The 17,993-nt window shown below is 44.6% G+C and overlaps 2 protein-coding genes across 3 annotated transcripts in view; one reads left to right on the top strand and one right to left on the bottom strand.

Moving 5' to 3' along the window:
- Nucleotides 1-1,609: 1,609 nt before the first annotated feature.
- Nucleotides 1,610-6,343, top strand: TCFL5 (transcription factor like 5). The gene is made up of 6 exons (XM_058850942.1): nt 1,610-2,426; nt 3,141-3,327; nt 3,902-4,061; nt 4,767-5,007; nt 5,424-5,565; nt 6,215-6,343. Exons 1-6 carry the CDS (start codon nt 1,693-1,695, stop codon nt 6,326-6,328), a joined length of 1,578 nt encoding a protein of 525 aa, XP_058706925.1. The 5' UTR covers nt 1,610-1,692; the 3' UTR covers nt 6,329-6,343.
- A 14-nt stretch (nt 6,344-6,357) lies between these two features.
- COL9A3 (collagen type IX alpha 3 chain) overlaps nt 6,358-17,993 on the bottom strand; it is a 34,122-nt gene continuing 22,486 nt past the window's right edge. For both annotated transcript variants that reach the window (XM_058850943.1, XM_058850944.1), the window contains 10 exons: nt 16,739-16,792; nt 15,772-15,843; nt 12,764-12,799; nt 11,423-11,467; nt 11,162-11,194; nt 10,616-10,762; nt 10,207-10,261; nt 9,341-9,523; nt 9,001-9,078; nt 6,358-8,307 (listed from right to left, as the gene is read on the bottom strand). In XM_058850943.1, coding sequence (XP_058706926.1) covers nt 8,132-8,307; nt 9,001-9,078; nt 9,341-9,523; nt 10,207-10,261; nt 10,616-10,762; nt 11,162-11,194; nt 11,423-11,467; nt 12,764-12,799; nt 15,772-15,843; nt 16,739-16,792 — 879 coding nt within the window. In that variant the 3' untranslated portion in view covers nt 6,358-8,131. The remainder of the gene's footprint in view (nt 8,308-9,000; nt 9,079-9,340; nt 9,524-10,206; nt 10,262-10,615; nt 10,763-11,161; nt 11,195-11,422; nt 11,468-12,763; nt 12,800-15,771; nt 15,844-16,738; nt 16,793-17,993) is intronic.

Here is a 17,993-nt window from a genome sequence, read left to right as displayed (position 1 = left end):
GGCGTCGGCTCCAGTGACTTTGTTAAACCACAGCTTTGTGTAGTTAACAATCAGCTGGAGTTGGATTTTGCAGCAGGGTTCCTGTATTCTCCAGAGCAGCAGGCGGTAAAAGCCAGGCTGAAACCAACGTAACAATTTATTCAATTTACAGTCACTAAAAATGGTATTGAATGGTTGTCCTGCATTGAAAGAAAGAGAAAAAAAAAAATTCTGGCTTTGTCCAAACTTTTGATTAACATGGAAAAACTCACTATTTTGAGCTTTTGTCTATGTTTGTACATAAATCTTTTTGTTTTTTTTTTCCCTGTAAGAAACCCTGCAAAGTCTAGAACAATATAGCAGAAATATTATTATGTCTATAAAAGGCTTTACTATTCCAACTGTAAGCGTTGTAAAGGGGAGGGTGGTGGAGGATCAGAGAAGTAGGAAAGTGTGTGTTGAGTTCAGTGTGCACAAAACTGCTTTTAAAATTTCTGGGTTTGTGTCTAGAGGTGAGACTCGTGTGGCTGCATTTCATGGAAATGTCAGTGCACACTGCCTTGGGACCTTTTTTCCTCTCAATTTTCCCATCCGTGCTCCGGGGCGGGATGGGCTGGGGACCCACCGCTGCTTCGGTCGGGCTGTCCCCGCGGGGTTCGGGGCCCCAGGGCCCCTCGTGGGGAACGACAAGCAATTCTCATTAATCCAGCTGGTTTTTCCTGTTAATCCAGCTGGTTTTGTCGCCTTTTCCTTCTTGCACAAGTGGTCCTGGTTTGGCTCCGCCGTGCCGCTGGTGATGCTGTTGCTGCAGGTGGGGCAATCCCCTCAGCGTAGCTGAGCCCTGGCCGCTGCTCCCTGAGCTTTCCGCTAGCGACAAAGACAAATAACAGAGTTTAGCCGCAGGCTAAGCAGCCAGTGAGTTTAATTAGTTAAAATTTGGCATAACAGCGTGTACCCAACCAAGCACCACAAATCAGCTAAAACAGTAAACAGTGTGTCCAGAACCTGAAGTAAGTCTGTAAATACACATCGCAGCCGCATGTTTTCTTCCCTTATCTCCTCGCAGCACCGTTTTCCCCCGGGTCACCGCCGTTTTTGGCCGGCCCGGGCCCCGTTCTGGGTCAATTTCAGCCCTGAGGGGCGGGCGGGGGCGGGGCCGCCTCAGGGGCGGGGCGGGGCGGGGCGGGGCGCGCGGCCCCGCGCGCGGGCGGCGGTTACGCGCAGCCGTTGGCGGCGGCGCGCGGCGCGCTCGGGCAGCGCTCGGCCGGGCTGAGGGGTCGCGCGTCCCCTCCCGCCCCCGCCCCGCCCGGCCCTGCCCGCCCCGGCTCCCCCCGGCTCCCCCCGGCCGCGGGGGCCTCGCTCCCGCCCGCCCGGGCTGCCCCGCCGCCGTCCGGGCGCTGTCTCAGGGGGTGCCAGGCCGCAGAGTGCCCGCAGCCTCCCCGCCGAGGCCGGGGCGGGGACAGGTGAAGGCCGTTTGTCGTGAGCAGCTGTGCTGGAGGGGGAGGGAGGGTCTCACCCCGGGGGGGGAGACATGGTCAGGGTGTCAGGTACCCCGCCAGCGGCAGCTTGGTCCCCGCTCTGTTACCTCGCCAATCAGGGTTAAGTGCAATTTTTTCTGCCTTTGGGTTTTTTTAATGGATAGTACCGACAATTGAAGGTTTTATGGTTTTTTGTTGAAAGGGACATTGGTAACTGATTAGGTTTGCTGTAGCCATGTCGGGATCAGCCCCCGAGGAGCCTCAGACCGTTCCTCAGAGCCCAGCTAGTGTTCCTGACCCAGCTCCCGTTGCTGTCGGACCTGGAGGCTCAAGTGACAGTTCCTTTGGTGAGCAAAACCTTGGCTTTGCCACCCCCGAGGCCAGTCTGGTGGAGATGATGGACATTGAGTACACCCAGCTGCAGCACATACTTTGCTCACACACGGAGGCGCAGAGTAGTGAAGGTGAAGTGGAAGCCAGGCTCAGCGCTTTCTCCTCGCCTGGCCCCTCTGCAGATCCCCCTCTGCAGCAGCCCTCCCCCAGCACCAGTCAGGACGGGGGCTCATCCAGCAGCTCTGGGAACCAGTCGGTCTGCCCAGTTACCTGTCAGTCAGGGTTGCCTTGTGACAGCTACTGGCCGAGTTCTAACCCACACCTGGGCTATGCTGACTTGCAGGAGCTCAGGATGATGTTACTTAGCGAGTCCAACCTCCCTGTGAACCAAAGAGAGAAAGCGCCCAACAGTAGTAGCTCTGTAGAAGTCTCGGGATGCAGTGCAGCAAAAGCTAAACAGGGTGAAAATTTCTTGGGGGAGAATAAGGAAAACGTATTTGTTGAAAATTCGGCACTGGCACCAGAGGTTAGATCTAAACCTGCAGTCAGAGCTCGGTTGGAAGACAGATTCAACAGCAGCCCGACAGAAAACCCCAGATGTCAAGAACCCCAAGAATCTGGAGTAACTCTTAACAAGTGTGTTGCAATTACTTTTAGTTTATGTTGTTAAACTATGTATCATGTAGTTCAAAAGTGATTTGCTTAATGAAACCTAAGAATAGTGCTTGTTTTAATATATGAGAAGGATGGGTTGGGCTTTGTTAAACTGTGCCATCAAATGTGGCTTCGACTCCACTGAGCTCAGCTTAGGCCCCTCTGTTTATTGCATAAATGGTACAGCATGGAGTTCCAAAATTTATTGCTTTACAACTTTATTCTTGATAACGTGTACTGTAAATAAAGGCGAGAGAACATTACCTAGTTTTAACATGCAGCTTGCTAAAAGCAAAGTAGATTTTTGATGATGATGATGATAATAATAACAGTAATAATAATAATAATAATATATTTGGGTTATAATGTGGAGGCCTGACTATGGGGAAAACTTTGAGCAAAAATATTGTTTTACAACCTAACCCTGTACCTATCTTAATGTGCTGACAAAATGTTTTATTGAGGCGTGAAGCACCTTGTTACTGCACAGAATAAAATACCTCCTTGACTGATTTTACTTTTCTTTCATTTGGCCCCTGAAGTGGGCAATATGGCAATAACAGTGATTTCTGTTTACAGTAAATGAAAGTGGTATCTTGGTGATAGTTTCTAGAATATTTGTAGCTGTACTTCATTTCTGCACTCATTTCCAAGCAGTCAGCCTGGTATGTTTTCTGTGTTTGTTTTTGTTTGAAGTTTAGTGACTTTGATCCGCCAGCCCTCAGAAGTGGTGGGTGTTCCTCTTCACCAGCAAGGGAACAGGTGTGCTGCACTAGGGAAAAATAAGGCTGCACCTGCCACACATTCCTTACCATTCACATACCCGTTCTTTACAATGAATGCATGTTCTGCTGCTGGAAGTGCTAATCCTTCCCAAGCACAGGTAACTCTCCTCTGCCAAGTCCTAATGCTGACAGTATTAGCTCCCTGGGTATAGTAGAATTCTGAGGGTTTGTGGTATAGTGTGGCTAGGTTTGAGTGGGGATGATCAGAATGATCTGTAATGCAATTTATTTATTAATCTTTAAGACAATCAAGTAATTTTTGTGGCATTTGTAATAACATGTGTCTCAGTAATAAGCAGTAGGCCATCAGATTTCTTTTTTTTAGGGTTTATCAGTTTATCATCACTTTCATCTGTGCAAGACAAGGAGAGCATTTTCTATAGTTCCTTTCTTTCTAATTCATTTTGATGATAAAGATATTTCCCCCTCCACAACTTTGCAGTAACCTCTGAAGTGAAAGTGATAACATGGCACCGAGAAATGTCAGAGGTATCTCCAAAATTCATCACTCTGTCAAAACCCCATGGTTGTGTGTATTTGGGATTTATTCTTCCTGAAGAAGTAATTTAGGAAGCTAACAGAAAGATATCAAAATAATCTCTTTTTTTTTTTTTTTTTTTTTTTTTTTTTAATGTATATAGCCCTGTAAGTATTTCCTTTTTGTTTTCACAGACCTGTGGAACATCTTGCACTATTTTGGAAGCTGCCAAACATCAAGATCTTGGGATACCCAAGACATTCCCTTTTCTCTATCAGGAAGTTGAATCCACAAAACAGACAGTAGGTGCTATAAATAAAGCTTTGCCTGAGGAAGTTTGGATTAAAGTTGGAGGTAAACCATTTATCTTCTTTTACTTGCTTTTCTCTTGGTCTTCATATCTAATTTTTTTTTTTTTCTGAAGTTTTGTCTTTTCTGGTATTAATATGATTTTAATGAATGTGAAGTTTTTTATAGCAGAGATGCTCAATAGGCAACATGGGACTAGATTTCTCCAAGAAAGTTCAACACCTATGAGTTTAGCTATACTTTCAAAATTGTTTAGCACTTCTGGCTTGAAATGAGGAGACTTGAGGTTACAAAGTAGCTTTGAAAATCTGGGCCTTGGTCAGCAGCTGGTTTCTTTAGAATCATAGAATCATTAACGTTGGGAAAGACTTCCAAGATCATCAAGTCCAGCCTTTGACCAAACACCACCAAACCCCATGGCAGAGGAGTACGTTCTTTGACCCCAAAGCTGATCCAGCAGACCCAGCAGTCAGTATCAAACTGAAGAATGTTTTAAGGGCTGCCTCAAGTGCTCACCAAGGGCAGGCACAATCTCAGTGGGATCTCTGAGAAAATTGAAGCTGTGTGGATTTTGGAATAGCAAGTGCCTTAGGTTTTCTGCAGGACATGTCTTGCTGTAAGAATCAATATAGACTGGCAGTAAAGCTTCAATGATTGTTCCACATAAAAAAACTTTCCATGATCACTATTTTCAGTTTAGTGGGAGAGTAATAAATGGGTCATTATTTTCATCTTTATTTTTCCAACAAGACACCTTATGCAAGCAAGCCATAAACAGAAGTTGCAGTCGAATAAATCTGTTGGATCCAAACATGGACCGCAAACCTCTCGGTGAGATTCGGAACGCCCGGGACAACAACCAGAGCACTGCAGCTGCCCAGGGCCCCTGGCAGTCAGCACAGCCCAGCTCCAGTGTGCAGGTACAAAGTGGTTCCCAAGATGGAAGCGCCCAGAGAAGGGAAAGGCACAACCGCCTGGAGAGAGACAGGAGGTAATTCTGGGAGCAGGGGCCATGAAACACCCCTTGAAGCCTAAAATACTGGTACTGCAATACTCTGATTATCCAGAGTAAGTGTTAACTTGACATATTTTGTGTTAACTCCAAGAAAAAGCAGTGCAGGAGGTCAGGGTTTGCTGTTTGTTAGGGGAAAAGAAAACCTCTGTTTCATTGTGGTTGTCTTTGTGATTTTACTCTGTAAACAAACAAAAAGAGATTTCCAAACATTTCACCCATTCTGTAAAAATGAGGTGGCTTGTGTGTGACAAAACAAATACACAAAGCTTGTAGCAAACACAAAGCAGTCCCCAAAGTCCATGGCTGGTAGCACATGTGAGTAGTTTTCCTATTTTCTGTATTTTTCCCTTCCCTCTGGCCCGTGGTTGATAACCTTGGGTGTTTGTCTGCAGGCGCAGGATCCGGGTTTGTTGTGATGAGCTCAATCTCCTCGTTCCCTTCTGCACGATTGACACTGACAAGGCAACAACTTTGCAGTGGACAACTGCATTCCTCAAGTACATTCAGGAAAGGCACGGGGACTCCCTGAAGCAGGTTTGAAATCTCATTTCATTTTTGGTCTTGATGAAAATGGGAAATGTTCTAAAGCTGTTATAATGTAGAACTGAGATGCAAAGCTTCTGCTTGATGATGTTTGTGAAGGACCCACCATATCCTTGAACCTTCCTTTAAATTTTTATTTTTTATTTTTTTCAGCTGTTTGAGTTCACTAGTGAGAAATAACAGGCAGTCAGTGTTTTCAAATCAGATTTTAAAATTTATTTTTTTTTTTTTAGTTACACAATTCCTGAGCATGATCCTATTTAGACAACAATATAAAATCAAGGTTGTCTTCAATCATTCCTCCTCTCCTTCACTGTCTCTATTTTCTACCTTTCACAGAGTTAGTTTGGGGAGGGGGATCACAGCTACGTGCCCACACTGTATTGAGTGGGTGAGCAGAGTTAAAGGGTTACATGCTTTAAAAGCAGCTCCCATTCTCCTCAGCAGTAGTTGCAGTTCCAGAGTAATTCTGGCTCTGCCAAAAATTTTAGGAAGGTGTGTACTGGAAAACCTGCTGGTCTAGGTACGGGTATGGCCCCTCTTCCTTCCTGTTGAAGGCTCTAGAGAAACAGAAGCGTCCATCTCAAGTAAATATCTACATTAAATATAACATTTATCTTCTGTATTTTGATTTTTTTAGGAATTTGAGACTGTGTTCTGTGGTAAAACCGGCAGGAGACTAAAAATTGGAAGACCAGACTCATGTGTAATGTGTCCAGCACAGGAAAACCGCACAGCTATGGAGACCAAATAGCCTGACCTGCCCACCCTGAATTGTGTGACAATAGTCCAACCCATGTTTTATTATTTACATGCTGAATAGGAATTTGAAAGTGTAACTTGTAAATATATATAAATAGAAATTTAAAGGAAACATTCTTTAGTGGAAATGGAAATGGAAGTTAACTGCCAGCAATGGAAATCAGTGCCCTGTTCAAGGGGCTTTGGGACCAGAAGCTACAAGAAAATGTCATGACTAAGTATTGTAACCCTTTAGTTATACAAAATTTGCTTGTCAATCTGCTTTGGGGTCTTATTTAATTGTTTGCTTTTACCTTCTTTTTTAAAGATGATGCAGTACAGACTGGAAGAGATGTAGAACATCCATCTGCCTGTTATTTTAATGGCTAGATGCAAACTCATTCTTCCAGTGTAAAAAGAAACTAAAGTTACCATATTATAATGCCCATTTTTTTCACTTAAAATGTAAATATTGTATTGTTTATTTGGATGAGTGCATAGTTTCTAAACTGTGCGTATTATGAATTTTGCATATATATTTAACATAATTAGCTCCAAAGAGTAGTGCAATGGTGTTGACATTTTTAAATTCAGTACTACTTTTAATGTCTGCCACACAACTGTCCAACAGGTTCTTGTGCTGTTACTTAAGACCAAAAGTGGCATATTTTAAATAGTAGATATTTAAATGCATAAAGTATTTTTATATTTAAAGAGGAATATGATGCTTCGTTCATAGGCTTTGGCACGGACGGAAATAGAACTGTGTGTGAGCTGAGAGGGGTTTTATTAATTTTTTTAAATAGATGATGCTAGCAAGTTTTAAAGTATAAAAAGTTCTACCAAAATTAATGCTGGTTTAAATCACGGATAAGAACAATTGTGCAGCAATTTATGTCCAAACAATCCTAGTAAAACCAGTTCTGGAAAATGCTGTTTAGCCAAGTTAATTTGATTTATATAATGACATTTACAACATCACAAAGAAAAGGTTAAAAAAAATCTCCTTTTATTTTTACAACAGTTCATACAGGTGGTTTTGGCTGGACTTTAAAAGAGCATCCTTTCTTAGGCGGGGTTCCATCACAATTACTGTGCAAATAGCTGAAGTAGAGGTCATGAAAATGCTGTTACTTCATTTCCTCCGTTATCATATGGAAATATACAAAAATTCTTCCCTGGAAATTAAAATATTTACATTACTCCTTTTGCAGAATTTGCTTGCAAGAGGATTACTGTTTACTAGTCTTGGCAAATGTTTGAGGTGCAATCTGAAAATTTCTAACTGGCAGCACAGACTAAAGCAATGGTCATTCCTTAGGCCAGAAGGTTCAGATGTTAAAATACAGGATATTGAAATGCCTGATTTCCACTGATGGAAGAGGCAGCTGAGTGCCTGAGTGCCTTAACAACGTGTCTGAGTGCACAAACCTGCAGGACTGAAGTCAGTGGGAGCAGCACCAAGGAATTCAGTGGAAAAGGCTCAGACTTTCTTAGCAAAAAGTCGTGATCTTTAGTACATAAAAGGAGCAATGCTTCCTCTTGCAGGTCTCTTGAGCAAAGGGAAGAAGGAAAGGTGAGGTTGTTTAGCAGTAAAAATTCTGGAAAATAATTGGGGGGCGGAAAAGATAGTCATAAAGCATCTTTTAATTAAAGTTTTCATCTGATGCTTTCTTTTTCATAGAACTGTGTCAAAGTCTCCACTTAATAGAATAGAAGGAGCATCTGTCCTTTTAGCACTAGAAGGATTCTGTTTTCTTACAATGCACTGTTTATTTAAATATTCAGTCACTTCTTCACTTCTTGTACTGTTGGTTTATGATTTTTTGGAAGTTGATGCAGCAACAGCTCCCATGCAAGCCGACGTGTCACATATTCCTGGAGTTCCCTGAGCCCCAATAGTCCCAGGAGTCCCAGGATCCCCTGGCAGCCCGGGTTCACCCTGAGCACCATCACGGCCGTTTTTGGTAATTCCAGGCACACCAGGTGGTCCTAAACAAGAGAGGGGAAAAGATACATGAAATATTTCCATCTTTTCTTTTTTAATATCTGTATATATGTGTTGATTTTAGAGATCTTAATATACTTTGAGTGTCTGTACATCACACTTGTTATGGCCTGTTGAGTACAAGGTGTTTTCAATAAATTTACCCTGAATCTGGAGTATGTGCTTTGGATTTTTTTATCCCTAATTTGGTCAAGGGATGTTTTGGTTGTGTGACCTCACAGTTCATTAACATGTATTAATGCAATTATTTTATGGAAGATTCTGAGACAACAGGGTATAAATATTGTTCAATTCTATGGTATAATTTTTGTGAAAGAATTTAAGATAACATGGTTGTAAATATTTTATGAAAATCTGTGAATGGAGAGGCTGCTTTTGGTGCCTGAAGTTTATTCGTTGTACAGGTATAATCCCAATCAAAAAAGGCTGCTTTAACATGAGAGCAAAATAAAGAATATTCTTCCACGTATTAATTAATTTGCATAAATTAATCTTGAATCTTTTAATAAGTGAATCATCAGGAAGCAGGCATCGTCCTTTCCCTTAATCTGGAGAGCCTCAGAGTTGTCACACACCTTTAAATTAGTGATGATAATCTATTGCCATCAGCATGCAGAGCTGTCCCTCCTCAGCCTTCACCTGAGTGATGAAGCATTAAATCATCTCCCCACACTTACCCTGCAGCCCTTGGTCACCATCAGGCCCATCGATGCCTTGGCCAACAGGTCCTTTATCTCCCTTTTCACCGGTGTCACCTTTAATCACAAACACAATTTCCACAGTGAGCTGTGCCCTGCAGCTGGAGCCACGGACAGGAAGGGAAGAGAACAAGAGAAGCTACAAATGCTCTGGATGCTGCAGGGATCTTTGCTTACCTGGCACCCCTCAAGGTGCAGGACTCCATCTAGAGCCCCCCCCAAGGCCTGACCTCTTTTCCCCAGTGCTGAGCTCAGTACAAGTTCACAACTCATTTCAGTGGGCACAAAAGAGAAGCAGATTGTTTCAGTTTTAACTTGCCTCTGGGCCCAGGATCACCAAGCTCTCCTGTTGGCCCTCGGTATCCAGGAGGCCCCCGAGGACCAGGATGCCCAACACTTCCCGTGGTTCCAGGAGGACCCGGGGGCCCGGCTGGGCCAGGCCGTCCCGTCATTCCAGGAGCCAAGGGCTTCCTCAGGTTAGCAGCCAACTGTGCAATTTGCTCTGAAAAACACAATTAAACACTGCATCTCCAACATTTGCACTCTTTCTTTGGGCAGAACTTCCTGCCACTGCTCCTGGCAGAAGGAAACATTGAATCTGTCCTTCTCCAGCTAACCTGTAGCTTTTTGGGGTTTTTTTCCGCATCTCCACAGACAGAGATTTTAATCATAAATCTGCAGGGCTGATTATTCCTGTTTCTAAAACCACTTTAAAGGATGTCACGTATTCTAACAAATGACACTTAAATAATTAAAACAAGATTCCTGAAGCAAACTTTCAGAGTTTAACGTCATCCCAAACAGGGAATGTAACCTCCAAAGGCTGAACAGTCACTTTGAAGAGAGAAGGACACTCCCTGAGGATCTCCAAGGAAACAAGGTGCACTGAGGAGAGGTGAAGTTCAGAATGACACAGGTTAGGGCAGGAGGTCTCACACAACACTTGTGCCAAAGCTGCTTGCAGTGCATTTTGACCATTGCCATGATGAATCATTTAAAAATACTAATTTTAGAACACCAAAAGACGTCCCCAACAAGGTGACCTCCTGAATAATTTCCTTACACTAAAGGTCAGTGTATTTTTTTTCATATGAAGACAAAACAGTAACAAATCTCAGAAGCCATTTTATGTTCAGGATCAACTCATAGGGTAATTAAAGTCACTTTTCTCTCAGTAATACTCACCATTTATCATTTCCCCACAGAGTTCTCTGATATGTTGTTCACTGGCTTCTTTTCCCTGCAGTTAACAGAACAATTTGTCCTTGTAAAAACCTCCTTATCAATAACCAGCCCTGGCAGAAGCTGCAGGACACAAAACACATTTCCAGGAGCTCAGGAAGCAGCACAGGGTCCTGCATGAAGAGCAGGGGGTTCTTCCCCCTCTTCAAAAGGTGACAGCTTCCCTTCAGAACTCTGCTGTATGAATGGCAGAGATTAATGTTAGGCCAGATATTCAGTCTGGGATTTATTTGGCCTTATTTTTGCCTGTTGAAATGCAGGACCTTATTTTTTGGATAGCATCCAAACCCCAGGGTCCATTTGTTCACTTCACAGGCTCCCTGACTTTGCTGCAGAAGCAGCAGGTACTTACAGGAGGTCCAGGTTTTCCTGTGATGCCAGGGACACCCCTCTCTCCCTGCTGACCCATGGGTCCTGGATGTCCTGGGATCCCTGGTGCTCCAGCTGTCCCGTTAGGTCCTTGGGCACCTTTTGGACCAAGTTCTCCTCTTTTTCCTGGCTGCAGTGAAGAACAACAAAAAAAAAAAAAAAAGACCAAAACCACTTAAAATGGAAGTCATGGTCCATTTTTTTTCTCCTGGGGGTGAGTTAAGAGTTTCTTCATGTTTCCTGAACTGATCTGGATGATCAGATACATTTCTTACATCCTAAGGGTGTTTTTGCATATATAGGTCATGATAAGAGCAGTGCTTGCTGCAGCAAAATTATCAAACAGATTTCAATAGCTGGAATTCCACAACCTCCCATTTTTCTCACAGATTTTATAGCATGGTTGTGAGGAAAGCCTGCTTCTAGGGAATGACACCAGAGCAGAGTTTATTCTGTAGTTATAAACATGCTGTGGTCATATTTACTCCTAAATCCTTTGAGCCATGAGCCCCCAGTGTCTGACACTTACCTCTCCTTTTTGGCCAGGGGGTCCAAAGGGACCCTGTCAGAGAGAAAAGGGAAATAAGAAGGAATCATTTACTCAGAAAATGCACATCTGAAGCCCAGTCTCCCAAGGTGCTGTGACGTGTGCAAGGCTTGAGTAGCCTTCTTTTCACAGCAGGGTTGGAGACCTTGGGTGATTGATTCTGACTGACCATAGTGATCCATGGCTTTCTGGACCCATCTGTTATTTGAGAAGTCAAACTCTATTGAATTTAAGGACACCTACCAGCTCTCCTTTGTCACCTGGCAGGCCATCTGCTCCAGCAATGCCCTGAGAGAGAGACCAGAGTTAACACTGCACCTACTGCTGACAGCAGCATCACCCTGAGGCCTGGGTAACCGGAGGGAGATGGGGGCTCTCAGCAGCCACAGCTGCTCCAGCAAGAGGAAGTTCTCTCTTCCCAGGGCTGAACTCCACAGTAGCTGTTCCCCTGCATGAGGACTGGTGACAGCATGACTGTCATGACAGCAGACAAGCTGGGACCCAAATGGAAGGCTGAACTCATGGATGAGAACCACGATGGGTTGGCCAAGGAAGACATCCACAGGCTGGCACTGGCATTCCTCAAACAGGGAGCCTAAATTTCAGCTCCCCCTGCTCTGTGTCTCAGAAAACGTGAGTTTGCACCCACAGGCAAAGGTTGAGTGTCCCTGTTCTCATGGCCTCCTGAGCAGAACAGCCTCATCCCACCCTCCAACTGATCTCTTGGTGAGGAACACCCCTCTCCACGCCTGGGGACAGGAATGCAAGAGTGGCTGAAGCTCTGGTGACATCCACTGTAGCAGCCAGACCAGGGAGCTTCCCTTTGCTGCTCACTCCAGGCAGCAGCAGCCTGAGCAATGTGAGCATGGGGTGACACAAATCCCTGCAATCGCTGCCCTGCCTGAGGCAGAGCTGGCTCACCACACAGCTCTGTCATTAGAGCAGATAATGAACATTGTTATGGTGACTCCGTGGCTTTCCAGAGGAAGTTATCCCAAGACAAACAGAGACCAGGTTGGTCTTTCCCCTTAGCAACAAAACAGAGACCACACTGATGCTGGTACACCAAACCAGCCAGGCTAGGAAACCCTCACTTTCTGCAAGATCACAGCCATGCATTAATGAAAGCCATATATTTGATGAAAACTGGCCCAAAAGCTCATTGCTGAGATTAAACCACACTTGGAAAGTTGAGCAGCAACAAGTGTCAGATTAAACTAGTTCATTAGTGTGCCAAGCTTTGAGGTTAGGGTGAAATATCCTTCATCAGGCACATGAAGTCGAGGAAAAGCTGCACTTCTAAACTTAACTCGGGAGGAATTTGATGTGAGGAGCTCCTGCACAGATCCCTGTGGCCACAAAACATGCAGCAAGGGCCTGGTTGTATCACAGCATTTTCATGAGCCTCCATTGGAACAGACAACATCTGTGTCAAGGCAGGGAAAATGGGAGCAAAGAGGGTTTTGGTTTCTGCTGCAGAATATTTTCATTTGTGGAAGAGAAAGCCATTTGTGCTATAAAAAACTGTCCCTGAAATTTGCTTTAAATGCCTTTGCTGACAACAGCATGGAAGTTATCACTTACCTGGCTCCCCTTCGGACCAGGAACACCAACAGGACCCTGAAAATAAGTAAGAGAAAAAAGGCAAATAAGCTCAAACTGTTGCTTCCCTGTGAATTCCTGGTGTGGTCAGACACTCGCTCAGCAAGGGGTCAGAATCAGTCTCCCAGCTGCCAAGTAGGAGGGTGCAAATCTCATTGACACTTCCCAGAAATAAGGAGGGATTTAAGCACCCCTGCTAGCTCTGTGACACTCTCCACAATCCCTGGTTTGTGTTGTGGGACAATTTCTCAGCCTGCAATGTGAGGAGGAGCTTGGATTTACTCCTGGTATAAAACAGACAAGAATATTTTCATACCACAAGGGCAAAAAGCCAAGATGTTTTTCCAAGGCCTCATTAGACTGTCAGTTTTCCTAGGATTTACAAGTAGGTGCTCCTGATTTAAAGATTCACGGAACAACATGGCCATAGGAATAAAATACATTTAGATGATGAACTGATTATCACCCCAGGAATAATCCAGGCAATTTGGAAAATCCTTCCATCTTCATCTATCTGACATTCACAGAGAGGACATGAGACATTTTCAGCCCTATTTATCATTTTTCTGCTCCACAGAGCAGAGCCAACAAGGAGTTGAGGAGAACCCCAGATTTTTTTCTCTACTGCAAAATCTGCATGTGAAATTCAGCCATTTTACCCTTCAAGCAGGATTTCTACAGCACATTCATCAATCTGGCATCTACAAACTGATCTTTTTTTATTAACTAGATCTAGAGATGGCTCAGCAGAACAGAATCTGCAAGGAGAACAAACACACACAACAAGGACATTTTATTTTGCTCAATTCAAACACTAAGTTAAAAAGAGAGGGGATTTCTATTAATGAAAAATAACTCAGAAAAACAGACAATGGAATGCAGAAATGGAAGAGTGGCTAAAACTGTTTATAACACCTGTTTTATAGTTGCTGATGGCAAAAATAATATATTCCTTTCTCAACATTTTCATCTAAATTTGTATCTCTGACTTCACAGGGTCTCAAGGCTCCATGAACATTTAAGGCAATAAAACACAGTTCAGTCACCAAACACCAAGTCCTGCAAGGGACATTCCCTTAAAGACAAGCTTAGGATTTTCATTCAAAACTCGAATTCACTGCAGTGATAATTCCTAGCAGCAGGAGCAAGGAGTTCAGCACTGCCAGCCCCATGGCTTCACATGTTTCATCTCATCAGTTAAACAAAACCCATGGGTTTGGCCAGGCATTTAGTGCTCCAGTAGGGAGCCCAGACAGGCAGTGCCCCAGGTGGCTGCTGGCATCCCGAATCCTCAGGAATTTGATCATAATAAAAATCCTTAGGAAAAATATTTGTCTATTGGTGTCTCAGTCAGCAACATCAGCCAAACCCTTCCCCTCCCCATATCCCGCTCCAGCAAGATGGTTGATGCATTTTATCTCAATGCTATTTTATACCTTACAGTCAAATGCTCTAAACCACTCGTGTTTTTCATGCCAGCAAACACATTTACTGAAATGCTGGTTTATATTCCTGACCACAGTCAGCCCAAGGACTGTGAAAAAGCCTGTCAGTACTCAGCTCAGGCATGAGGGGATTTTTCTTTCTTCACAGAAAAGTCTCAATTGATTTCAGGAGAGTTTGATGAGTTGGCTGCAGCTGGGACGAGGTAATTGCATCGATCCTGGGTGTGCAGCTCTCTTTATCCATGTCAGAACCAGCAGTAAAGCAAGCCCAGGGCAGAACTCTGGGCTCTTTGTGTGTCCCCAGCAGCTGCCACCACCCCCAGCAGCACAGGCTGTTTGTTTAGGCTATAAAAACACAATCTGAGGGTTTAGGGTCAACCACCACCACCATGGTCACCACTAAACCATGTCCTCAAGGGCCACATCCACGCCTGGCTGGAACACTTCCAGGGATGGGGACTCCACCACTTCCATGGGCAGCCTGTTCCAGTGCTTTACAACCCTTTTTGTGAAAAAAAATTCCTAATATCTAATCTAAACCTGCCCTGGTGCAGCTTGAGGCCATTTCCTCTCATTCTGAGCAACCAACAATCACATCTTAGAGTATTCCACACTGAACTTCAGAGCCAGAAATAAAACCTAGATTATTTTTCATTGCTTTAAGCACAACATTTTCCCTCCCTCTGCTTGGAGCAGCTCTCTGGGTGCTTCATGCAGGGGCCTCTTCCCCCCTGAATGTATATTTTTCACCACAGCAAAACCCTGAATGCAGTCAGGAGCCCCACAGCTCCACAATAACGCTCCTGTTTCACACTTCCAGCTCACATCACTCCAAAAGGCTTTTTTAAACCTGCCAGGAGCCAGCACAGAAGGGCCATTGTGGAACCCCTGTGGTGCTGCTGCAGTTGCTTACACAGAAAGCAACTTAAAGCTTTTTTAAAAAAAAAAAATCTTTCACCTTAAAGTGGGGAGGAGGGAGCTGGTGAACACATGGCTCCTGTTCTCCTGCAAGCTCCCAACAAATGCTGTTCACTTTCCCCTGTTTGCTTCTTTCAAATGAGAATGAACTCATTTAAATAAAAAGTCACATTTACTGTGGGGTGGGATGCCCAGGTGTTTTGCTGTTCAGAAAGAAAAGTCACTGATAAAACTAATTTAAAAAAAAAACCAGAAAGTCTAATCAAGCATCTGAGTAACAAAAATTCATGAATCAGCTCTCTTGTGCTCCTGGGGAGCGAGGCTTTAGTGGAATCAGTGTAAGGAACAGGGAAAAATGTTCTCTATTCTGGCTAGGATAAGACCTGGAAGTTGCTTTAAACAATGCACCCTGTCTGAAAACAGTGGGAATTTCTGGAGTGAAACAGAAACCAGGAACAGAGGGGACAGGATGGAGCAGTCCTGCTCCCTGCCCTGAGGTCTGACTTGGGCAGCCTCGTGTGAGGGCCTGGGACACCCAACACACATCAGCTACACCAGGTTTTGGGCCCTCATTGTCCTCTAAATTCCCATCCCAAGCAGGAATTAGTCCCAGGTTCTTGTCCTTACCCTGTCACCTGTCTCTCCACGGATCCCAGTCGGGCCAGGAAGGCCAGGCTCACCACTGGCACCTTTGGGCCCCTGTTGGGAAAACAAAAACCAAGTTACAGCTGACAGTGCCAGAAACCCTGCACCCTTTGACACTCTGGAAGTTCACCAGCCTCCATAACATGTTCAGAAAGGTTATATTTTGGATGATTTCACTCCTTTTTCCCCCAGCACCTGGGGACCCCTTGTGATAGTCGGTACCAGCTCCTCTCCTGGTCCACAGCCAAGGTCAGGCATGTGCCAAGGTGCTCCAACCTTTGGCCTGGGTCTTTCATTAATAAACCTCTTAAAAGCATTAAACCTTCAATATCTGTGATCCCACCAAGTGATGCTCCCCTCAGTCAGGGCCAGTGGGAGTGGAGAGGGAGGTCCCACACCCTTGGAGAAGGGAGGGAGAAATATTGGAGAGCCCAGTGCAGCAAAAGGGAGGAGGAGTTCACTGAAGAAATACAGGCAGAGAGCAGACCAGATCAAGGAGAAATTGAGGTGTCTTTACGAAGATCAAACTCAAAAAATCATACAACAATTTGGGTTGGAAGGCACCTTAAAATTCAGCTTATTCCACCTGTTCTGTCCCTGCCCCAGGCTGGGACACCTTCCACCAGAGCAGGCTGGTCAGGGCCCCATCCAAGCTGGCCTTGGACACTTCCAGGGATCCAGGGGCAGCCACAGCTTCTCTGGGCAGGGAACAGGCTCAAAACTCAAAACTCAACTCCTCCCTTTGCAAACAAACACTAAATATAAATTGCTCCTGCAGGCAGCTTATCTGGCCTTGTGCTCTTCCTCCCATCCTGTGGCAATGAAGGTGTCACAGTGGCTCTGGCAAATGGAAAGACATTTCTCCCTTTCCCTCATGCCATCACCCAACTGTCTGGCCAGAGGTTTGCAGAGAGCACTGCCCTGCAATTACCCCTCTCACCACACTGACCTGGAAACCTCGGACACCTCGGGCTCCTGTGGGGCCTTGGAGGCCAAGTGGTCCCTGGAAAGAGAGAGATCAGCTTTGGAAAGGAGCAAATGTAGGGCCAGGTAAGTCATTTGTGTCATTAACCTGACAGAGTGTACAGCTCTGTGCTGCAGCACTTCACCCCATGGCACTGCTGCTGAACCACTGCCAGGTGGTGTTTGCTGAGCTCTGATAATTGCTGATAATATTCTGTTATTAACAGAAAGGCTTCTTTGGATAATCCATGCTTAAGAACATACCATGCTCAGGAGTAGCAGAGATCAGGGACAGCAAGAAGTGGCAGCATGATAGAGCATAGACAACATCCATTAGAGGGATCTGCTATCCCAATATTATGCTTTTAATTGATTGCAGGGAACTACTGCAAAACATGTGCTGGAGGCCCTTGGAAATGAGAAATGGCAATTGCATCCATTTGCTTGGACATCCAGCTTGGTTCCAGCAATGTACAGAAAGGCAGCAGTTCATGCTGTCAGAGCAGAGGCTTTTAAGAGCTCACCAGACAGAACATGAACGTTGCCATTAGGAGTCTCTATTGCCTTCTCCTGAGAAAAATCACATATCCAATAAGGAGCTTGGATGAAAAAAAACCCAACCAAAACTACCCTAAGTAATTCAGGCATTTAAATTTCATTTTGTAAACTGTCTTCTTGAAATAGATGTCTTCAGCAAGCTTCTGTCACGAGGCAGGGCTGCAGCTTTGGCTCCTGTCAGTGCCATCCCTGCTGGGTGGAGCATTCAGGGACACAAATAAACCTCAGACTGGCCACTGACATAAAACAGCATCGTCCTCAAAAAGCTGAACAACTGCTCAGGTACTTCTGTGGTTACTGGTTTCCACTTTGTTTTCTGCTTGTAATTCAGGAAGGAACTTTGAAAGTTGTAGGTACAAAGCTTTAGGAAAGTTAAATTAAATTGCATCAAAAATAACTCTGCTGAGCTGCTGGTGGGGCCTGACAGGTTCTGAGAAACACTTGGTACTCAGAGCTAAAAAAACCCAAATTGTTTGGAGCCAAACAGCCTTAACACTAGAAAAATCCTGCACCTCTCTTGGAACAGCCCAGTCTTAACTAAAAAATTATGATTCTAATAAAACAAATCAGAAGGAAGAAGCCCAGGTTAGACATAACCATGGGTTCAGCTGCAACTGCACCCCTGTCAAAACTCTGCACCAACACAATTAGCTCAACTGCTTCTGATTTTCAGCTGTAATAAT

This window comes from Poecile atricapillus, chromosome 15 (genome assembly GCF_030490865.1).
Source record: "Poecile atricapillus isolate bPoeAtr1 chromosome 15, bPoeAtr1.hap1, whole genome shotgun sequence".
Taxonomy (NCBI): domain Eukaryota; kingdom Metazoa; phylum Chordata; class Aves; order Passeriformes; family Paridae; genus Poecile; species Poecile atricapillus.
The sequence above is the reverse complement of the archived record's forward strand: the minus strand, read 5'-3'. Positions and strand labels throughout refer to the sequence as shown.